At 56.0% G+C, this 21955-nt stretch overlaps 2 protein-coding genes across 7 annotated transcripts; one reads left to right on the top strand and one right to left on the bottom strand.

Moving 5' to 3' along the window:
- Positions 1 to 5120: 5120 nt before the first annotated feature.
- AK2 (adenylate kinase 2) lies at positions 5121 to 12819 on the bottom strand. 3 transcript variants are annotated; one of them, XM_054170833.1, is made up of 7 exons: positions 12673 to 12819; positions 12065 to 12190; positions 10142 to 10252; positions 9935 to 10029; positions 8846 to 8918; positions 8137 to 8332; positions 5121 to 6139 (listed from the first exon to the last, which is right to left on the bottom strand). In XM_054170833.1, the coding sequence occupies exons 1-7, from the start codon at positions 12784 to 12786 to the stop codon at positions 6132 to 6134; spliced, it is 723 nt and encodes a 240-aa protein (XP_054026808.1). In that variant the 5' UTR covers positions 12787 to 12819; the 3' UTR covers positions 5121 to 6131. The 3 variants fall into 3 exon arrangements, with proteins under 3 accessions (XP_054026808.1, XP_054026806.1, XP_009906727.1); XM_054170831.1 differs by lacking the exon at positions 5121 to 6139 and adding an exon at positions 6146 to 6745; XM_009908425.2 differs by lacking the exon at positions 5121 to 6139 and having other exon boundaries at positions 7344 to 8332.
- A 973-nt stretch (positions 12820 to 13792) lies between these two features.
- Positions 13793 to 21437, top strand: AZIN2 (antizyme inhibitor 2). Of its 4 annotated transcripts, XM_009908527.2 has the most exons (10): positions 13967 to 14187; positions 15645 to 15811; positions 15892 to 16065; positions 16964 to 17136; positions 17253 to 17381; positions 17847 to 18012; positions 18134 to 18296; positions 18369 to 18481; positions 20125 to 20336; positions 21182 to 21437. In XM_009908527.2, the coding sequence occupies exons 2-10, from the start codon at positions 15713 to 15715 to the stop codon at positions 21321 to 21323; spliced, it is 1371 nt and encodes a 456-aa protein (XP_009906829.2). In that variant the 5' UTR covers positions 13967 to 14187; positions 15645 to 15712; the 3' UTR covers positions 21324 to 21437. The 4 variants fall into 4 exon arrangements, with proteins under 4 accessions (XP_054026396.1, XP_054026394.1, XP_009906829.2 ...); XM_054170421.1 differs by lacking the exon at positions 13967 to 14187 and adding an exon at positions 13793 to 13864 and having other exon boundaries at positions 18134 to 18481; XM_054170419.1 differs by having other exon boundaries at positions 13965 to 14187; positions 18134 to 18481.
- Positions 21438 to 21955: the final 518 nt, after the last annotated feature.

Raw genomic sequence — 21955 nt, 5'->3', positions numbered from 1 at the left:
GAGGCTAGAGGGGACTCCAGGGAGGCCCAGGCAGCAGTGGGAACACAGCAACCCGTTGTCCTTGACTCAGCTGCTGTGCTGCCTGCCCTGCCTGCATTCAGTGGTACCAGATAAAGAGTGAAAACAAACACAAAGTAGGCACCTCTGAGTACCAAAGCAAAAGGAAAACATTCACTGCAGTGGAGTCATGGCTGTCATGACTGTGGAACAGGAAGGATTAAATATCTCACAGGACTTGGCTCAGCTCCCAGAGGCCTTTCTGGACACTGGCACAAGGGCAGCTCCTCCTGGTGTCCCAGGGCTCTGCAGAGGCCCCCTTCTCCTAGGGAGGTGTGTGCTGCAGGCACCAATACTCCACAGAGCACAAGTTCCCATGTGCTGTGTGTCTGGCTTTTTTGTCTGTCTAGCAGTGATCTGCTGTGGCAGGGACCAAAGGCAGAGATAGAGCAGCATGGCTGTGGAGTGGGGGCCACAGAGAGGCACAAGGAACATGGCAGAGACTCAGCTGCTTCAGCTGATGTGCAGATGCCAGGCTGTGTAACATTCACATGATCATCCCTTTTGCAGTGTAGGCAAGTACAGGGGGAACAGAAAGGAGAGGCAGCTGAGCAGTGGAGGAGCTCAAGGGCTAGGGGGGTTGACTTGGCTTTTCTGCTTGCAGGAGGTTCTGGTGCCATTCCCCTACTAAAGTTCAAATAACCTTGAAAGAACCAAGTGGAAACAGGACTTAGAAGCAGTCCCAGCAGTTAGGTGCTGGTCATGCAGAACCAGGGACAGAATCTGCAGCATTAACTCCTCCCTGCACCTTCCCAAGCTGCCCTTGGGAGCCTGGATCAGGCAGTGCCCAGCAAGGTCTCCCTCAGGAGCACCTAGGCCCATCCAGAGCTGACTCCTTCCCACCACAGCTGCCCAGTGCAGCCCTGAGAGCTGCTGCCAGGTCCTCACCTCCCCTGCCCACGTCAGAAAACACAGCTGGCCACACAGCCACCTGGGTGATGACACCACAGCCTGCTCCTCAAAGCCTCCAAGTGCTTCTGGCTCCCACAGAAGTCTCCACAGGAGCACAAGCTGCTGCTGTTGGCAGGGTTAGCACGGAACCAGCAGCAGCATGGCCACCGCGGGCCACTCCCAAACCCCCTCTGTAGCCCCTGCATCTGTGCCTGCCTTGCCTTGGAGAGGTTGGTGCATCTCACAGCAACAGCCTTCTCTAATGAAAGCTTATTTATGCTGCTCCTTGCACTTCTGCTCTCTCATGTCCTCTGAGGAATTCCTGGCTGCACTGCTCCATGGCCCCACTGCTGCCCCCAGCCCTTTCAGTGCCAACCAGAAACGTCTGAGAGTCATTTCAGCAAAATGGTTGTGACAGGACCCTTGGCCTCTCCTTGGCCATAGATTTCAAACTAGGTTTCTTCAGCCCTACTGAGCTTCTGCTTTGTCTTTCTTCCCTCTCCACTCCAGCACTGCTTGCTGACACCCTCAGGGGTTACCAGTAATGGGCTTGTGGATCCCAGATGTGCTTTCAGATATACATCAAGGATCCCAAGGGGCAAGAGGCTGGCATGGATTGAGGCTGGGAGCGCTGGGTTTGTTCAGCCTTGAGAAGAGAAGGCTTAGTGGCTGCCCAGAGGATGGAGACTCCCTTTTTTACAAGGAGTGCCATGGAAAAGACAATGGCTACAAAATTACTGCTGAGGAGATTCCCATTGGACTCCAGAACATCTTTTTTCCCATGGGAACAGACAGAGAAGGGAATCATCTCCCAGGGGAAGCAGTGGATTCCCCTACATTGGCCAGTGTTAAGGCTCAGCTTGACAGGGTGCTGAGCCAGCTCCTTTCAACTCCACTATCACCTAGAAAGGTTGGAGGAGATGACCCTTGGGGTCCCTTCCAACCTGGCATTCTGTGAACTCCTCCTAGTTTGCCAACGTGCTGCAGGGCCCTGCTGCCCAGCCTGCCTGGAGGTGTGGAGTAACTACAACCCCCTGCTGTGGAATCCAGCTGTAAAGCCACCAGCTTCTGCAAGCATTAGAGAATGAGCCCAGCTTTTGGATTAGGAAGAGATGCTACCCCCTCACCTCCCACCCCCAGCCCAGGGCCAGCACAGCTCCGGGGTGCTGCTGGGCTGCTGCAGGGCACAGAGGTGACCGTCACCCCTCGCTCTCTCTGCTAGCAGCTGGGATCCTGTTATGCAACCACGATGCCAAAAGGCAATATGACATCCAGAGCTGTTTCAAGGACTTTTTTTTTTTGCCTTCCAGGTCTGCAGATCCCCAGAATCCAGATGCAGAGAGCTCCCAGCAGTGATGGTGCTCCTGGCTGCCTCCCCCAGAACCATCGCTTGCCACACGGGCAGGGTAAGCGGCGAGGCTGCTGGAGAGGTGCAGCTCAGGATTCCCACCCCAAATGCAGGCTGCTGGGCTCAGCCCCAGTGCACTCGCTCTGCTTGCAGCCTCCTGTTAGCCAGATGCAGCTCAGGGGACTGGGTCTGCAAACTTCTGATTCATTCCATCGATGATTCCTGCTCTAATCCCAAGAGGGAACTCCGGTCCCCTTCCCCAGAGAGGCACCAGAGCTGCTCCCCATCTCCTCAGCCCATGCTGGAGCTGCAGGTACTCCTGCCTCTTCCCAGCAGTATCAGGGACACACCTGCAGTTTCCATACCAGCCTGCCAGGCTCTGACTCGATCCCACTGTCCAAGAACCAATCCCTGCCGTGCCAGGCTCCCAAGGCATTGTATAACATTGCTGCTGCCCAGGAGCCACCCCACTCCAACACGTTGGCTATGAGGATGCAGAGGGGGGCTCTGATCCCTCAGCCCACCAGGGAGCCCACCCTGATCCCAGAGCATCTCTTACCTCTCTCTGGAGCCCACTTCCGATGCAGCTCTCTTCCCTCCGCAGTCTCCCGACTCTCCCACTCCCCTTCCCTCTGCACCACCTCCTCGGTGTGATGTCAGCGCGGCCCTGCCTCCGCAGCCGCCCAGCACGGCCCTCCGCGGCCACGCAGCCTCCCCAGCACCCCCTCTGCTGCTCCCCATCCCGACGGTTGCCACAGCGACAAGGAGAGGGAATCCCATCCTCTGCTCCTCCACTGCAGCTCTTCCTAGAGAGCCTGGAGACCATGGGAAGGACAAGGTGACAGCTGGAAATAGCAGCAGGCAAGGGCCAGTGATACCAGTATGGCCCTGGGGGAAGCTGTGGCTCATACCTGGAAGGGAGAGCAGAGGCAGTCATGGGATGCAAGCACTCAGCTTCTCAGCAGCAGGCACCACCACCCTCCCCGGTGCTGCACCAGCGCCCTTCCCACCTTCCCACCCTTTCCATTCATTGCTCTCAGCCTGTTCTTTGTTCCTCAGCCCCACGTGCTCTTTGTTTCAGGGCTGGGCACATGCACCAGCATGGCACAAACCCTCTACACATGAAGGGTTTGTGCTGTGTGCCCACAGCCAGGGCTCTGGAGTGGCTTCTCCTCTCTCCCAGCTCAAGGTCAGAGATCAGGCATCGATCAGAAACCCAAGCTCAGCTCCAAACCAGACCATCAGGAGTCAGTGGATTCATTACCACCAACCACAAATCCACAGTGAAAGGTTTTTCTGCAGTCTCTCTTTTGCAGATGGCTTCAGCAGGAAGGCAGAAGGGCAGATACAGGAGTTTTAGGACTGCAGCACAATTTTGGTTTAAATGGAAAGAGATGGCCCAGGGCTTTTCATCCCTTCCTCCCTTCCCCCCCCCAAGATGCTCTTCTCTTTTCAGCAGAAATATTGCTGCATTAGAGAACAGGTCACTTCCTCTAGCAGGGAGAATTCAGTGTCCTATTTGATGCTGGTCCTTGTGCTATAAATAGGCTTTTTTTCCCCCTCCTTTTATAGTTGCTGGATAATTGTGTGTATGAAATATGAACAGTTTTCAAAAGAGTGCCTGATAAGCAGCTTGCTGGAGTGAAATCATTGAACAGAAGGAACTTAGAGCACCTGCAGAGCATCACATGCTGTGGAAAACATTCAAGGGCAACATCACAGAGATGGGTCACAGAACAGATCCAGCTACAGAGGATACAGGCTCAGAGCTCAGCAGCCTCCCCACAGCAGCCCAACCACCCATTTCACACTCCACACTTAGCCAAGGATCAAAGAGAAGCCCAGCTTGGAGAGGCCAAGATCTCTCCATCCCATATTCTAGACTCCACACTTAGGTAAGGATCAAACATAAGAGGCCCAGCTCAGAGAAGCCAAGACTTCTCCCATCCCACATTCTAGAAAGCCAGGAGGAGCAGGCAGAACAGGTTTTTAAGACAATAGCAGGCAAGCAGCAGAGGACACAATGCCAAACGATGAGGAAGAGTGTAGCTGAACATCCACCATCAAAAGAAAGAAGGGAAGAACATCACAAGCAGCAGAGGCACAAGCTTGCCATCAAGAGAGAGAATGCTAATGAGAGGTACAAGGAGGTAATAAAAACACCAGAACACAGAGAGACTGAATGGCTGAGGAGGAGGAGAGCCCAATTATGCTAAGAAAGCAGTAATTTCTGGAGGAAATGGGCATATGCAGCCTGACCCTTTCTGATCCTGGCCCACAACACCCAAATCAAAGCAGGGCTGCAAGGGTGGTACCAAGGGCACTGCAGAAACATGAGCCTCCATCAGGACATTGAGAGCAGCCTTCCTCTGAGCACCTCAGAGCAGGAGGATGAATGGAGGCCAGGGAATGGTTCTGCTCCCTGTGCTAGGGCAGATTTTTGCCCTGTGTACCTTAGAGAGAAGGGGCAGGAAGCAACGAGGTACAAAAGGCAGGAAGCAAAGAAGCAGAAAAGAAAGCACAAGATGTGGCTTCCAGTTTCTGCAGGAGGAGAGAATCAAATGACATCAGCTCCCTCCAAGCACTGGTGAGGTGGAGGGGGAGAAGGCTGGGAATTATATCAGTAAAAAACACCTGAAGGGAGCTGTGGCCAGAAAGGATCAGGCTAGGCAGGGGCTCAGTGCTTTCAACATCACACAGGAAGAAACAGGAAAGAGAAAAGCAGCAAGACACCATTGCTATGGTGATAGAAAGCATTGGGACACACTCAGCAAGGGGGAAAAAAAAAAAAGAGATAAAAAGGAATTACAAGGCACATTTCCAACTGCACAGAACAACATCCTTGAGATAGGATCAGGCCTGAGGATCCACCCAGCTCCACTGTTAGCTGGCTTAGGCTGTCTGTCATCTGCCTCTTCATCTTCCATGCTGTCTGCAGGTCAGAGAGGACACAGCAACAGACACAAAATGTAAAAAGGGTTATTTTATTGATTCAGAGGTTAGACAAGGCACCATTTGATCTAAAAAGAAATGCAAAAGCCACCCCACCCCAGGGAAATGTTGGTTGATTATTATTAGGGGTTTTTTTTTTGGTTAAGAAAGGCTCTTTTGCATTTCTCCAGCATTCAGTGTGAATTCCAGCTTGGTCAAGATCACAGAAGCAGCCACTCCTCTGCCAAGTAAGGCAGGCTTGGACTAGAGCTGTGGCCCCCCCTCTGTTCAGCAGCAAAGAAACCTGAAGAAGTCTCTGTGCTGCTGGGTTTAGGAATGCAGCAGAACAAGAAAAACAGAACTTCCAGGAAAGGAGCATGGCATCTTTTTCCTTTCCATTTCAGCCGTGAGTCATTTGTTCATTCTGGTCCTGGCTTACAGGAAGCAGCTTCAGACACACAACAACAACAAGAAGAATAACAAATCACAGCAAACCCTGCAGTGGCATCAGAGTACCAAGAGCCCACCAGGCAAGCCCTGAAAGGCCCAGAGAAGCCTGCAATGGCATTCAGCCCTACCCTGCCAGGTCAAAAGCCTGCAGCTGCTCAAGTGGCAGAGCTGCTTCGACTCCCTGCGATTGTTTTGCCTCTCCCAAGCAGTGATTTCGAGGGAGGTCATCTCCTCTTCACAATGATTCTGCTGAGTACAAAAATCCAAACAAAACCCAACCAAATCAGCCCCCAAGCCCCTTGTCTACCACTTCCCTTTTTCCACCCCCCCTCTCCCATCAATCATCTCCCCATCCCAGTTGCCCCCTCCCTTCCTCCCCTGCACCCAGGGGAGGGCTGCAGTGGGTGATGTAGCAGTGTGCAGCATTTGGTGGTGTCTCATCTGGATCACGGAGTCACTCAGCTGGAATAAATGGGAACAAAGAGAGAGAGAAAAAAATATTTAGGGGAAAAAAGCCCAAAATGAATGATGGTTTTATGGCAGAAAAAGGCTGGTGAGCTGAATGCCAGGGGAGCACAAGGAGGGGAAAGAAGTGGAGAGTGGCAGAACAAGTTGTTCTTGCTGCGGAGTAAAGGACTGACCAAATGCAGGCACACCACCAGGGCAGGAAGCTCTCCTGCCAGGATGGCAAAGTGCAGGGGGGAGGCTGCAGCTCTGACTCTCTCAAGCAGCCAAAATGAAAGCTGCTTCCACTCCATTTTACAGTCACTGAGATGCTGAGGCAGCTCTAACACACGCTGTCCTCCCCACTACCCTGGAGCACGGCAGCTCAATCCCATCCCCATCTCCTGGGACTACCCTGTTGCAGGTAAACCATGGACAAGGCAAGGACCATCTGGGGACTGTCTCAGAGGGCTGCTGTGAGAAGCAGCACCATCTGCTTTCAACCCCTCTCTCCCCACAGTCACCTGCTTTCAACAGCAACAAGTCAACTGCTTTCAGTTCCTGGTGTTGGCTGGAAGGGAAGAGGTTGTTTCCTCGGAGAGGATGTAGGAGGACAGAAGGAGACTTTCAGACAAAAGAGAAATGATTAAAAGAGCAAGGGATTGCTGAGGATTAGGCATCTGCTCTGGATGTGCAGCCCACAGCAGCTCAGGGCACGGGGGACAGGCCACTCAGTAACACCAAGTCAGTAAACACACACAGAAGGCCAAAGGACAAAGTTTCATCAGGACCAATCTGCATTTACAGCAGGGTCCTCTAGGAAGGGCTGAAATCCAGCATGGGCAAAGGTCACCACCAGCCTTCCAGGGTCAGCACAGAGCAAGCAAGGCCAAGAAGCTGGGGCACAAACCACACTGCACAGGGTGTGCTCCAAGGGGCAGCCTGGCAGAGCAGTTTGGTCTGCTCAAGAAACAAGTACATTTCCATGAGCTCAGAATGAAGGTCGCTGGCTCAAGGGCACATGAAGCCAGTGGTTAATGCTGCTGCCTCTCAGGCCTTGAGAAAACTCCTTTGTGTTCCAGTAAGGCTTTATTTAGACCTTGAGAATCAGGAGCAGCTCAACATTATCTTCACCTAGTTGGAAAAGCCAAGGCAAAAAGTAAAGAGGAAAACCCCAAGTCTCTTCCTTGCCCTCAGGAGATCTCAACTTGCCACACAGACTCTGACCAGAGACTTCATGTTAGAAAAAGAAAGGCAAAAAAGCATCTCTCTAATATTTACCATATTGGAGGCCTGCAGATGAGGAGAGACTGAAACCCCCCAGCTCTCACCCACCCTTTCTGCCCCACAAGCCCCATCAGAACAGGAGGAAGCCAGGCAGTGCTCAGTTCTCACCTGCCATCCCACAGAGAATAAAACACATCCACTGAGATCAAATTCTCACCCAGCCCTGAGCAGCAGCAGCAGCACAGCCAGGCTGTGCCTCCCACAGCTCTCTCACACACACACACACAGAGCCCTTCACATGCTTCCCATGAGCAACCTCCTGTTTCATTTCCTGCTTCACCTATCCAGCACCCTCTGAAGGTCCTTCCCCCTCCCACACTGCTCAGTCCCGGTCTCCAAAGTACTCCCAAGTCCTGTGTGGAGCAAGCAGGAGGAGGTGCAAGCACAGCTTCTTTCAGGAAAGAATAAGACAAAAGAATTTGGACCCAAGGAAGTGCAAAAGCTCATTTCTGGCAGCAGGCTGCTGGTGCTCGGGCTCGCCGCGACCTCTAGAGGCCAAGTCTCCAGCATGGGCAGACAGACTGACGTTCACAGGTACCGAGAGACCGTTAACAGCTTCTTTAATGGACAATCAGCACGGCCCTGCCTCGGGCCGCGTCCCCTCCTCTACTCTGCTTAGCTCTTCACCCTCCCTCGACCCCAGAGAGACAGAGATGGAGAGACAAAGAGAGAAAAGGGAGAGCCCCATCCTGGGACAGAGCCCTAAATGAACATAACCAGGTCTTTACATGTTGCTCTTGAGAAGGCTGCCAGGATGCTGGCAAACACCACGTCAGGGGACTGGGAGGCATCCACCGCCGTGTGGATCCCACGCTTGCTGTAGTAGGAGACCAGGGGCGAGGTCTGGGTGTGGTAGGCCTTGAGCCGAGTCTTCAAGGCTGTCTCATTGTCATCCGAGCGGCGGATCAGGGGCTCTCCAGTGACCTGGGACAGGCAAGGGGGCAGTCAACAGCTAGCTGCAGCCTGGCACACTTCCCCACCCCCTCTTCTCTCCAGCGAGGAGCTGCAGAGGTGATTTGCAAGGGAGAGCAGAGCAAGCCCAGGGCAGCCACTGCAGAGAGAAGGTTTCAGCAACGTGGGCATCCCCCCATGCACCACTCTGCCTGCTGAAGAGTGCCCAAGGAGCCCTGAGAGCAGACACCAGCTACAGCTGCTTCCAGGAGGGAAACCAGTCACAACACACCACAGGTTCAGCTATGGATAGAGGCCAGCAAGTTCTGAGAGTGGCAGAGCCCAGGCTGGCTCTGCAGAAGGGCCATGCCCTTCACTCAGCCCTCCAGGCCTCGCTCCCCGCAGCGCCGCTGGCTGCCCAGGCGGCTCCCCACGCTCCCCAGAAAGCAGGGAGAGAAGAAAGGAAAGGAGTTTCCTCAGGGATGCTGCAAAGCAGCAAGCTAAACCCAAAGCAAGGCCAGGCTGCAGCCTGGGGAGCTCACATACATCGTCCTTCATGTGCTCTTTGGGGGGCCGGAACTCCTCGTGGTAAGAGCGGCCACTCGCTGGGTGAATCAGCCTGGGACAGAAAGCAAATGTCAGCAAAGTAGCCCAGTGCCAGGACAAGATCTCCTGAACCTGCCACTCAGCAGCACAGAAACATCTGCAGTAGCAACAACCCAATCAGCCTCTATTAAGACCCAAAAAACCCCACTATCTCTTGTGGCTATTTCTGTGCCAAGAGCCTCTTCAGGCACTTGAAAAAGGCAGCTGCACTAGGGATCACAGAATCGTTTGGGTTGGCAAAGAAAGACCTTTCAGATCATTGAATCCAACCATTCTCTAACTCTGCCAAGGCTGGGGCTAAACCATGGCCCTCAGCACCACATCTCTGTCTCTGAAACACCTCCAGCAATGGGGATTCAACCACCTCCCTGGGCAGCCTGTGCCAGGCTTTAAGAAGCCTTTCAGTGGTTTCCTCTAATGCCAAACTTAAATCTCCCCTGGAGCAGCTGGAGGCCCTTTCCTCTTGTCCTGTCTCCTGCTCCTTGCAAGAAGAGCCCACCCCCCACCTGGCTCCAGCCTCCTTTCAGGGAGCTGTAGAGAGCCAGGCGGTCTGCCCTCAGCCTCCTTTTCTCCAGGCTAAAGAAGAGCAGGGAAAGGCTTTTTACTTCATGCTTTACTGGGGAAGCAGGTTGGATCTTGGAGGTGCAAGGGTGACAGATGTCAACAGTAGAGAGGTCTGTGTGCCTGCACAGCCACAACTGACCCTGGGCAAGGTGCTCAGCAGTGCCCCAACATGTGATGTCCTGCCAAGAGAGCAGCAATAGCTCCAGAGAAGCAAGAACACGAAGACATCAGTGGTCAACACCAGGCCTAAAGGCTGAGCTGGGTCACCAAGGACGCTGCTACCTATCAACAGCCCCTATTCACAAGGCAACAAAGGGTCTCTGTTCCAGGCTGGCAGGCAGAGTAGAAATCTAACAGAGACCAGCACAGCACTGAGGAGGACACAAGGGTCCAAAATTAGGATGCCCTCTGCTAAACTAGGGAAGCCCACCCTGTGCACCAAGGGGTTGGGAGAGAAGAATGTACCGGCCAGTGATCCTCCTGATCAGCAAGGAGTCAGGGATGCTGAACTCGATGACTGAGTCCAGCTTCTCCCTCCTCTTCTCCAGGAGCTCATCCAGCTGCAACAGAAAACACACAGCTCAGAGGGAAGAGGCACAACCAAGGGATTCCCCCATCCCCAGGGGAGGGGCAGAAGAAGTCAGAGCAGCCCCCAAAGCAGAGCTCAGGTACCATTTCAGCCTGCTTCACTGTGCGTGGGAAGCCATCCAGGAGGAAGCCATTCTTGCAGGGAGGGGAGTCAAGGTTGTTCTCAATCAGCTCCACCACCATCTCATCACTCACCTGCAGAGAGGAGAGACAGCCACAGGGTCAGGAGGGACACCCCAGTTTAACACACAGCTTTCCCCCACCCCCAGCAGTGCCCAGGCTGCGTCAGACCCCTTGGTACAGCAGTTCCCAGCTGCAGGGGCAGAGCCACAGTGCAGGGCATGGCTCCAACAGGGTGAAAGCTGCACGCCCAGACCTGCCCGTGCCAGGGAAACACTCCCTGCCCTGGGTGTTAACATCAAGACACAGCTAGTGAGACATTTCACCCCTGGAACACTCCAGCCTGGCCAGGACTTGGACCGACACTGTAACCTCAGTGGTACAAAGGTTGCAAAGATGACCGAAACAGGACAACTTCCTTAGATTACTGCATTTTCTTTTTCAACCAAATCAGAAAACAAAATATCAACATCATCTGTTACTTTGTACTTTCACCCACAGATCCCTCTCAGCAGGCAGGCTTGGCCAGGAAGGGCAACGCAAGCGAGCAGCTCCTCCACTCTCATAAACCTTGCATGAAGGTAACTGCCCAAAAGCTGCTGACAAGCTCTGGCCTGGCTGGCTGGTTTTCCCTGTATCCCCATTTCAGCACACCACTGGGATTAGCCCCTTTTCTACACTGCAGCATTAGGAAAAGTCCTCACAGATGCTGCAGCCCCAACAATTGTTTATTCCAGAGCAGCTCTCCCCAGCAGTGCTGTTTCTCTCCAGCACACGCAGCAGGGACCCAGCAGGATTTGGGACCGGACTGGCACCAGCAGATGTAAACAGGAGCCCTGCAGCAGGAAGCAGATGGGCTGGGAGGAGGTAGTTTGGGTGAAGAACCAAGGCACTGCTGTGCTTTCTTGAGTATTTCTTCATCACCAAGCATAAAACCCCAGCCTGAAGCTGCTGTGCTCCCAGCTGAGTTATCACAGAGCCAGAGGAGGCTGTGACGAGGTACCTGCGGAGCAGCCCCGGCGCTGCCTGCCACGCACACACGTGGCAGACACCACCAGCCTCACCAGATAAGGTCCCTATCTTTCATAACCAGCTGGGATATTGCAGGCTTGGTGTTGCAATGCCAACTTTTGAGTAAAATGCTGGAGATGAGCCAGGCTGCTTTCCCTGCCCAGGGCCTGTGGATTCTCTGTGGGGTGTTACAAGCCCACGACAGCTGAAAACAATGCCAGAAGTCTGCCCCAGGCTGCTCAGCTCTGGGACAAGTCACTGCCATTTGCTGGCCCTCAAGTTTCCTCAAGATGTTTCAGTCATTTTTTGGCAAGATAATTAACAGCCTCAGCACATAACTGTGCCAGAGATCCCAACTCTTGTCTCTTGGGGATCCAAAATGTCCTCTCTCACCCCCTGTAACTCCCACAGCAACACTGACTCTGTGTTCACCTTACAGTTGCAGGTAAACACCACTCATTCAAGAGCTGGAACACCCATGAACCTTCTGAACAAAGTTTTCCACCCCACAGGAGTCCAAGCATCATGTGAGGAGCTTCAGCTTTGAGGATAAGGTGAAATGGGGATATTGAGGCTGATGGAAGGATAAACATTCACCTCAAGTGTCCAGGAGCCACAGAAGAGCCAGCTAGATCCCACCCTGTGGCAGAAAAGACAACAGCCCAGGGACACAGGCTGCTGGTAAGGAGCAGTTTTGAACAGGAGAGATGTTTCTATGGGATGTTTCTCCTGCAGGACACCCTCACCCTGAAATCTGTCTTCCTCCACTGACTGAGTTTTGTCAGAGGCTTCTCACTGCAAGGTGGATTTTGCCTGTTCTCATTCCAGGTGCTGCCAGACCATCTCCACCCCCCAGCACATCTCCCCACTACCCACCAGCTTCCCCGAATCCATCGTCTCTTTCAGCCGCTTGCCCAGCTCGGACCCTGAGGCCACCATGGCCCGCAGCATGTCCCCAGTGGCCAGGTGGCAAACGCAATAGGTCTCGGCCAGCTTCGGAGCCTGTAGGAGAGGACAGACACGAGGTAAGCTCGCCGGAACGATTTCAGAGCCAGGACCCCCGGCCCCGGTAAGGCCTCCTCGCCCCCTCGCAGCAACGCGATGGTCAGTGACTGGTCAGCACGTGGCAGGGCCCGGTGGGCAGCCCCGAGGGCCGGCTGCTTCGGGAGCGGGGCTAGGGCATGTGAGCCCCGCAGACGACCCGAGGAAATGCAGTCGGGACAAAGGGCCCCGGTATACCACAGGCCTGAGCCTCGGGGTCCTCCGGAGCAGGGGCAAACCGCACTCACGAGTCCCTCATCGGGGAAAGTGAGGCCGGCCTCCCGCGGCCCGTCAGGCCGTGGCTCAGACGCTGGCCCAAGGGCAGTGAGGACCAGGCGGCCCGGCCCCGCCGGTCGCTACCGGGAGGTGGCCCGGGACGCCCATAGGTCTGCTGGGGAAAGCCCCAGCATAGACATGTTCCCTCTCCTCAGTGCTCCCCTCACCTGCGTGCCCTTGCCGGCGCCCGGTGGCCCCAACAAAACAGCGCGGATACCCTGCCGGAGACCCGGTCCGGGGGCCTGCCCACGGCCACCCCCTGCCTGCGCGCTTGGAGCCATGGCCGCCGCCGTCTGCGCGCTGCCGCGCCCCGCCCCACCTAGGGCCAATGGGCGGCGACGCCGGGGACGCACGTCTCGTGGGCGGGACTGCGGGTTCCGTGGGCGGAGTCATGTGGCGATGGGCCGGGTTTAGCGCGGGGTGGGCGGGGATTCGGCGGGGTGGGCGGAGTGAGGGCGTGGGGTCACTGTCAGTGGGCGGAGAAGCAAGCAAGCGCTGCCGTGCTTTGCCCCACGCTGCCAGAGCCTGGTACCTCTCTTCCCTCCTCCCGCTGTAGTGCTCTCTGCACAGCTCCCTCCAATCTGCACAGCACAGTGTTGATTAGATAGTGTTGATTAGATAGTGTTGGATGATAGGTTGGACTCGATGAACTCGAAGGTCTTTTCCAACCTGGTTAATTCTATTCTATTCTATTCTATTCTATTCTATTCTATTCTATTCTATTCTATTCTATTCTATTCTATCACAGTGCTGGGCCAGAGAACCAGGAAAACAGGCCAAGGTCTCACAGGAGACAAGAGCTTTGCTGGCCCTGGTTGCCAGGACAGCCAATGGCAGAGCCAAAACCACAGTGCTGAGTACAGGATAAATTTGTCCTTCTCACCTCCTCAGTGGGGGCCGCCAGCCTTCCACACATGGAGTGTGTAACATGTGAGAGGGTGCAAATTAACAAGGAGAAAATAACTCCCCTGCCCAGCCTGTGCTTTGTGAGATGAAGCAGTGGAACTGTTTCCAAGTGCATAAATGCAGGCAAAGAGAGAACTGCTTGACCAGAGAGGGCATCTGCATGTATGGCAGAGGTGGTTCTGCTGCTAGGGAACCCACTGACACTGGCAGTGGGACAGCAAGGACAGAATGAGTCCCTGATGTCTTCCCAAGTACTTCCCCTGGCCTGTGTCCCAGCCATCCAGGAGCTGCTCAGCCTTTCATCTGCAGAAAGCTTTGTTTCCCTGGCAGCAGCCTTGCTGAGGTATTTTTGTCTCTTTTCCCCCTGAGGGTCCCTGCGCAGGCCCAGGCTGCAGGCAGGCTCACAACGTCCCTGTCAGCCTGGGGATGGGCTGCCGGCGCGGTGGGGACTCGGTGAGGACCTGGGGTATCCGCTGGGGGCCCTGGGAGGGGTTAAAAAGGGGGAGAGCCGTCCCCAAAAGGGATGAAGGATGATCAGAGTCAGCTCAGCCAATGGAGTGGTTTGGTTTAGTTGCCATGGCCACGGTTGTGAGGCAGAGCAGGAAGAGGAGTGCTGGGATGCAAGGGGTGCGGAGCGCCCCCCCCCAGCCTCTGCAGGGGTAGCTGAAGGGCTCAGGGCAGGCAGGGAGCCGGGGCAGGACGAACGGCTGCTGCTGGGACCAGCTCCTTCTCTCGAGAGAGAGCCATGGGCATACTCCGTTTAAATGCTTCCTAAGGTACTGGGGGGGGGGGGGGCATGCGGGCTGCTGGGGGGGCTGGCTGGCCTGGGGAATGCTTGCAGATGCTGAGTTTTGGGGATGCTGGGTGGAGGGCATCTTGCTGTCAGTGCCCCTCTCCCCTCGTAACCGCTTGCATGGCCTCTCCCCAGAGACCTCGGACCCCCGGCGACAGCTGCGCCCCGGGGTGCTGCAGGAGCTCAGCCTTCCTCGGGGGGCCCCCCTGGCAGCACATCTAGTCACCCAGGAGGGAGGCACTGGGCCTGGGTAAGGAGGGGGTGGCCCAGGCTGGGGCTGGCAGGAATGACCCACTTAATTCCTCATCGTTTTCGTGCCCAGCCATTGCAGGCTGGGTGCTGGTTTGCGATGTCCTCGGGGAGGGGAGGATGAGGCTGGAGGAGCTGCTTCCCTTTCCTGAGTATGAAGCAATAAGAGCTTCAAGAGCTCAGCTTTTCTCCCCCTTCCCCATCTCTGGAGATCACTGGTGGTGCTTGCTCAATGCATTACAACACCCAAGTGTGGTCTTTCCCCTGGTGCCCATCGAGATGTTGTAACTAGGTCTCTGCAGAGGAGGAGGTGATGGGCCAGAAATGAAACCTCTGTCTCCAGCTCACTTCGGATCAGACAGACCATGTTCCTGTGAGAGCCCTGGAGCTAGATCTGGGCTACTGGAGTGGAAATGTTTCCTGAGATCCTGTGCTGGGTCATCATCTCCCTGGGTTATGGGTGGTGTAGATTCAGGGGAGGAGATAGTTAAAGTTAACTGTGTGAGCTTCAAGCTAAAGCTCTGCTAAGTGTGTGAGCCAGGGAACACCCTGTGGCTCCACTTGTCCCCTTGTGTCACAGGAGAGAGGTGAAACTGCAACCCACAGCACTGATCAGTCTGTCCCCAGGCTGGCAAATGGCCTGTCTGTGCTCTTTAAAGGTGTCTCCCTTCTCTTGAGGCTTGTGTTGCTGGGAGGATGGATCCATGAGACTTCAGCTATTTGGAAACCATGAGATAACTTCACCTCATGCAACACAGAGCAGATGTAGCTACATGCCAGAGCCTGAAGGACCATCTTCTGGCATATATAGGCCATCTGCTTTGCAGTGAAGTTGGCTCTGTTCTTAACTGTTTTGGTGCCTGAGCTGCTGCTGAAGAAGCCAGGGCTGCTGTGTGCCAAAACAAAGCTCTGAGCTGCAGAGAAATGTGTCTCCTCCCCCTGGAAGAGATGCTTTAATCCACAGCAGGGTTCCCAGCTCAGATGCTGGTTGGCAGAAGGGCAGCAAAGAGCTGAACCCACTGCAGCGCTGCCATAGAATCATAGGACAGTTTGGGTTGGAAGAGACCTGAAAGCTCATCTAGATGCACCCCTCCTGCCATGCTGCCATGAGAGGAGTGAGGAGCACCTCGGGGTGGTGAATGCCGGTGGAGCTCCTGGGCCCCGCCTCTAACAGCCCCTTTCTTTTTCCAGTGTGTTGCATACTTAGAAGCTATACCTGACACAGGGAAGCTTTAACCTGACATTGTCACACCTCAACCATGAATGGGTACCTGAAGGAATCTAACTTCATGATGGTGGAGGAGGGCTTCACCACCAGAGACCTCCTGGAGAACCTGCTGGTGGAGCTGTGCCAAGCGGTGAGGGCGCGGTGCTTTGCTTGTCCCCCTTGACGGAGGTGGTGGTGAGGACACCTCTGCTCACTCTGGCTTTCTCCTAGAATGACCAGCAAGCCTTCTTCGTGGCAGACCTTGGTGACATTGTGAAGAAACACCTGCTCTTCCTGAAGGCCCTGCCCAGGGTGAAACCCTACTTCCCAGTCAAGTGCAACGGCAGCGAAGGAGTGATCCGGCTGCTGGCTGAGCTGGGGACAGGCTTTGCCTGTGCCAACAAGGTAGGGCTGTGGGAGCACAGCTTGGGGTGAGCATCCTTTGGGCATCTGTGGGAGAGTGGCAGAGCTCAGCTTCCTTCCCTAAGTTCCCAGAATCACAGAATGGTGGGGGGTGGAAGGGACCTCTGGAGATCATCAAGTCAAACCCCCTGCTAAAGGGTCACCTCCGGCAGGTGACACACGAACACAGCCAGATGGGTTTTGAAAGCCTCCAGAGAAGGAGACTCCACAGCCTCCCTCAACCTGCTGGTCACACTCTTCTTAGTGCACCTCAGGAGACCATTGCCCCCAAACTGACATTCACAGGGGCAGGAGTCTCCCTCTGCTCCCTGCTGACAGAAACCTCTGCCCTCTCTGTCTGGTGGCTCAGACTTGCTCCCTGTGACCAGCATTCCTTTCGCTGGGAGTGGTGTCCTGGCTGGCAGGCTTGGCAAGGTGCATCCCTGGGGTGCCACTGCCACAACCTTCCAACTCCTGGCAGCTCTTGGCAGCTTGAAGGCTGAGCCTAAAGCTCCCTGCTCCCTCCTGCTTGTGATTTCCTGCCAGATTTCCAGGCAGGAGCCAAAGTTTTGCTCCTAATCAACCAGGACATGTCACCAGGAGGAGAAAGTGCAAAGAGTTGTGGCAGCTCAGCTGTGCCTGTGTCCGTCTCCCACACCTGCTAACCCACTTCTTGTCTCTCCTCCTGCTCTCATGCTGCTCATAAACATCTTGCTGGAGCCTGCCCCTTGCCAGGACAAAGTCCACTGTGATCCCTTTGAGCTCCTGCAGGTTGTCCCTGGAAAAGGGCAGGCTGCACTGCTGGCGGTTTGCCCTCAGCAGTGCCGCAAGCTGGCTGAGGCCCAGGGCGGTGCTGAGCAGCTGCTGAGGACCTGCCCACACACACGTGGTGTCCCTGCAGGCAGAGCTCACACGGGTTCAAAGCCTTGGTGTCCCTGCTGACAAGATCTTCTACAGCAGCCCCTGCAAGCAGGTTGCCCACATCAAACATGCAGCCAGCCACGGGGTGCAGCTGATGACCTTTGACAATGAGGTGGAGCTGAGCAAGGTGGCCAGGAGCCACCCTCATGCCAGGTTGGTGTCCAGCAGCCTCACTGGAATGGGGGAGATGATGTAGAAGCTGGGGAGGTGGCTGTAGGGTGATAGAAGGCCTGAAGCCCCCCTGGACACAGCGTGGCTTTGCTCTGCAGGATGTTGCTGGGTATCACTGCTGACTCCTGCCCTGCTGCCCATCCCATGGCCTTTGGCACCACGCTCAGGTCCTGCCGGCAGCTGCTCGAGACAGCGAAGGAGCAGGCGGTGGAGGTGGTGGGAGTCAGGTACAGCACCTGGGCCTTGTTCCATAGGGGTGCTCAGACCCTGGTGCAGGGGACTGGGGGGAGCTCTGCTTTGCTGGAACAACACAGGGGTCATAGCATTGTAGAGACACAGAATCCCCAACTGGTTTGGCTTGGAAGGGACCTTTAAAGGTCCTGCAGTCCAATCCCACTGCAGCCAGCAGGGACACCAGCAGCTAGAGCAGGTTGCTCAGAACCCCAGACGACCTGACCTGGAATGGTTCCAGGGATATGGCATCTACCACCTCTCTGGGCAGCCTAGGCCAGGGGTCTCATCATCCTCAGTGTAAAAGATTTCTTCCTGGGTCTGGGGAACACAGAGGGCCAGCCAGGCAGGGTGGCTTGGGATGGTGTCTGGGAGGCTCAGAGCTGCCACCCCAGGGCCGTGTCCCTGCACTGCTCTCTGGGGACAAGAGGACCCTGCTGATACAGGGACTGTGCCTTCAGCTTTCACCTTGGGAGCTGTGGGCTGGAGCCCCAAGCCATCACTCAGTCTGTAGCTGCAGCACAGATGGCCTTTGAGATGGGCACAGAGCTGGGCTACCAGATGCACCTCCTGGACATCGGAGGGGGATTCCCTGGCACCGAGGACACCAGAGCTCGCTTTGAAGAGGTACCACAGCTCCCACCACCTGCACTCAGCAGGCAGAAAGCGAGGCTGGAGGGTCTCCCTGGGCCTGGCTCCCTACAGAGGGGTAAAGTTAACCAAGAGGGAACATCCTCTTCCCATCCAGGTCACTGCCACGATCAACTCTGCCCTGGACTTGTATTTCCCAGAGGGCTGCGGGGTGGAGGTCATTGCGACCCCCGGCAGGTTCTACGTCAGCTCTGCCTTCACCCTGGCTGCCAGCATCACTGCCAGGGAAGAGGCTCCTGCAGAGCAGCCTGCCTCTGATGGTAGGTGGGATGGTGGGATAGGCCTGACCATGTACCTGAGCCCCCCTAAGCCCTCTCCTTGCTCCCCTCCAGAGGAGGAGTCCAGCAGCAGGAAGAGCCTCATGTATCACCTCAGTGATGGCATCTACGGCGCCTTCAGCTGCCTCCTGTTCGACAGCCCCTGCCCCACACCTCGGCTGCACAAGGTGAGTGAGGGTCTGGCCCAGCTTGAGGAGACCCCAGTGGGTCCTTCATACTGTGCTGCATTCCCTCAGCCAACCCTGCTCTTCCTTCCATCATGGCTGGCCCCAGGTTCCACGCCAGAGGAGAGCAGAAGCTGTGGGGGAAAGGCTGTGGTCATAGAATCAGAGGATTGTTTGGGCTGGAAAAGACCTCTAGGATCATTGAGTCCCTCGAGCCAACACCACCATGGTCATCAATCCATGTCCCAAAATGCCATGGCCACACTTTTCTTGAATGCCTCCAGGGCTGGTGATTCCAACACCTCCCTGGGCAGCCTGTGCCAGTGCCTAACCACTCTTGCAGCAAAGAAATTCTTCCTAACTCCAACCTAAACCTTCCCTGGCACAATTTCAGGCCATTTCCTCCTCAGGTTGGACAAGTAGGTCCCCCTCAACCCCTCTCCTTTGTGAGCAGAGGCTGTTTCAGTTGCTATCTGATGGGAGATGAGTGCATTGAGCACTGCACAGTGAGGGGCACAGCCCTTCCCAACAGCATCCCAGAGGATAACCTGCAGTCCTGGGTTCATTCTGCCAGGAATAACATGGAGAAATGAAGAAGACAAGCCCACCACCAGCACACCAAGCAAGCTACCCATCCAGACTGAGCCTGGAAGAAGGCAGGAGGACCAGCTTGGTACTTGCACAACACTGTTGTGAAAGCAGCCAACCTGCCAGCTAACCTACAGCCAACCTATCAGCCATGCCCCAGGAAAACTGTAGCTGCAATCCCTGGGTTCCTGAGGTGAAACCTTCAAAGCAGGTGGAGGTGTAGCAGGCCACTGTGACAATGGGACAGCCTTAAGGCCTGTGGCTGCTCCATCTTAAATTTCTTCAGGTCACAACCACCCTGTGCTGGGTCACAATGACCTTCTACAGTGCTCCAGGCTTGGGGCAGAGTGACTGAAAAGCTGCCTGTGGAAAAGGACCTGAGGGTGCTGGTTGACAGGTGGCTGAATGTGAGCCAGTGTGTGACCAGGTGGCCAAAAAGGCCACCAGCAGCCTGGCTTGGAACAGCAATAGTGTGGCCAGGAGGAGAAGGGAAGTGATTGTCTCTCTGTATTGGGCACTGGGGAGGCCACACCTTGAGTATTTGGGTCGGTTTTGGGCCCCTCACTCCAAGAAGGACATTGAGGGGCTGGAGCAGGTCCAGAGAAGAGCAACAAAGCTGAGGAAGGGTCTGGAGAACAGGGCTGGGGAGGAGCAGCTGAGGGAGCTGGAACTGTTTAGCATGAGACAAGGAGACTAAGGGGAGACCTCCTGACTCTCTGCAACTCCCTGAAGGGAGGTTGGAGCAAGGTGAGGATTGGTCTCTTCTCCCAAGGAACAAATGATGGCACAAGAGGAAATGGCCTCAAGTTGCAGCAGAGGAGGTTTAGGTTGGACATGAGGAACAATTTCTTCCCCAAAAGGGTTGCCAAAGCCTAGCCCAGGCTGCCCAGGGCAGTGAAGGAGTCCCCATCCCTGGAGGGGTTGTAAAGCTGTGTAGAAGTGGTGCTGAGTGCCATGGTTCAGTGGTGCCCTGGCAGTGCTGGGTTAAGGGCTGGACTCATGATCTGAAAGGTCTCTTCCACCCAGGAGGATTCTCTGATCGTGTCTCTCCCCTGCAGAGACCCTGCCCAGAGCTCCCATTACACAGCAGCAGCCTCTGGGGCCCCCCAGGGCACCCAGAGGATCGCATCGCTGATGGGCTGGAGCTGCCTGAGCTGCAGGTGGGGGAGTGGCTCATCTTCGAGGGCATGGGGGCCTACAGCACAGCCGCAGCGCCGCCCGCGGGCTGGCCCCAGCCGCACACCACCTACGCCATGTCCCGCCTGGCCTGGTAAGCGATGCGCCTGCCTGAGCAGCGTGAGGGCTCGGGGCTCGGCCCCAGGGCATGATGTCTTCCCCTCCGCCTGGGCTCTTTGCCCAAGGGAAAGGATCGAATTGAAAGTCCCAGAACCTGGAGATCCGGGGTGAAGACCTGGCCTCAGAGTAGAGGCTGAGAGCCCTGGGGCTGCTGAGCCTGGAGAAGAGCTGCCCCAGAGAGAATCTGATCAATGCTCAGCAAGAGATAAAGGGTGGGGGGCAAGAGGATGGGGCCAGGCTCTGCTCAGTGATGTCCAGGGACAGGCCAAGGGGCACAAACGAGCCCAGGAGGTTCCACCTGAACAGGAGGAGAAACTCCTTTGGTGTGAGGGTGCTAGAGGCCTGAAGCAGACTGCCCAGAGAGGTTGTGGAGTCTCCTTCTGTGGAGAGCTTCCAACCCCCCCTGGCCATTGTGCCCCTGGGCAAGCTGCTGCGGGTGCCCTGCTGGAGCAGGCTGTTCACAGGCTCTGGATTGCACTGGGTTGTAAGGGTTGAAAAGTCAGCCTGTCCAACCCCTCTGCAGTGGGCAGGGACACCTCCAACTAGATCAGGCTGCCCAGGGCCACATGGAGTCTGGGCTGGACTGGGTGATCTCCAGATGTCCAGAAAACCCCAGCCTTGGGGGCAAGACTCCTGGATTTTAACCACTGAGGACCTGAGCTGGTTTGCCCCTGGGGAAGCCACCGGCAGCCCCTCCCTGGCCGTGCAGGTGGGACTGGGGGGAGCCCCTGAGCTGCCCTGGGCCGCCCTGCAGCGCTGCCCGAGGGGGGCTCCCCCATTGCTCCCCCATTGCTCCCCCTTGGGTGTCTCCTGTTGCAGGAAAACCCTGCAGCTCTTGCAGGGGAAGCCACCACAGACGGAAGACGAGCGGGAGAGCATCTGCACCCCGCTGTCCTGCGGCTGGGAGATGGCCGAGAGCCTCTGCGTGTCCCCAGTCTGCACTCCAGCCAGCATCACCTGAGCAGCTGCGGGCCGGGGGGTGGGGGCAGGCTGTACCCTGCCCCTGGCATCGCCCTGCTCCGTGGGGAGCCCACAGCCAGGGCTTGGAAGTGTGCTCCATAAACCCTGATCCTGTTCCTCCTGCTCCTGCAGTGCCTGTGCCGACCGGAGGGGTTTGGTGGGCCGGGGGGGGAGGATTACAGAGCAGGTTTGGGAGGCTCTTGAGGAGTTATGGGAAGCACTGGTTGTCCTGTGAGGAGTCCTGTGAGGAGCCCTCCTGGCTCTTCCTCCCCTATCCCATGCTGGAGGTGGTGGAGAATCTGTCTGGGATAAGCAATTAGCTGCCTAATGAGGCTTTGCTCCTTAGGGATGGTGAAATCCTTCAGCCAAACCCTGGACAGTGCTCAGGCAGCTGGAGGGAGCCCTGGGATTTTGGGATTGATGGGGTTCTCCCAGGCCCTGAGTTCTTGTCCCCAGACTGCCCTGGGGGTGTGGGCAAGGGTCCTGCTGTGTGGTGGGGGGCAATGGGCATCGGCAGATCACAAAGGCAAAGAATGGGGACACTGTGAGACCCTGAAAACTAGGGACTGGGGGAGCTGGGAGGACCCTGAAGCATGGGGGTACTGGGACACTGGAATGGGGGCACTGGCAGCA

This window comes from Dryobates pubescens, chromosome 20 (assembly GCF_014839835.1).
Source record: "Dryobates pubescens isolate bDryPub1 chromosome 20, bDryPub1.pri, whole genome shotgun sequence".
NCBI classification, from domain to species: domain Eukaryota; kingdom Metazoa; phylum Chordata; class Aves; order Piciformes; family Picidae; genus Dryobates; species Dryobates pubescens.
Note: the sequence above shows the minus strand (reverse complement) of the source record. Positions and strands in the feature narration are given on the sequence as shown.

Bases quoted from the DNA above. Each gene is read 5' to 3' on its own strand.
- AK2 (XM_054170831.1), bottom strand. From the start codon at position 12,786: ATGGCTCCAAGCGCGCAGGCAGGGGGTGGCCGTGGGCAGGCCCCCGGA. The intron at 12,191-12,672 runs GTGAGGGGAGCA...CCTCTCCTACAG, and splicing joins GCGCCGGCAAGGGCACGCAG to GCTCCGAAGCTGGCCGAGAC. The intron at 6,746-8,136 runs GTAAAGACCTGG...TTTGTCTGAAAG, and splicing joins AGCCTTCTCAAGAGCAACAT to TCTCCTTCTGTCCTCCTACA.
- AZIN2 (XM_054170421.1), top strand. From the start codon at position 15,713: ATGAATGGGTACCTGAAGGAATCTAACTTCATGATGGTGGAGGAGGGC. The intron at 17,137-17,252 runs GTTGGTGTCCAG...TTTGCTCTGCAG, and splicing joins AGGAGCCACCCTCATGCCAG to GATGTTGCTGGGTATCACTG. The intron at 17,382-17,846 runs GTACAGCACCTG...CTGTGCCTTCAG, and splicing joins GTGGAGGTGGTGGGAGTCAG to CTTTCACCTTGGGAGCTGTG.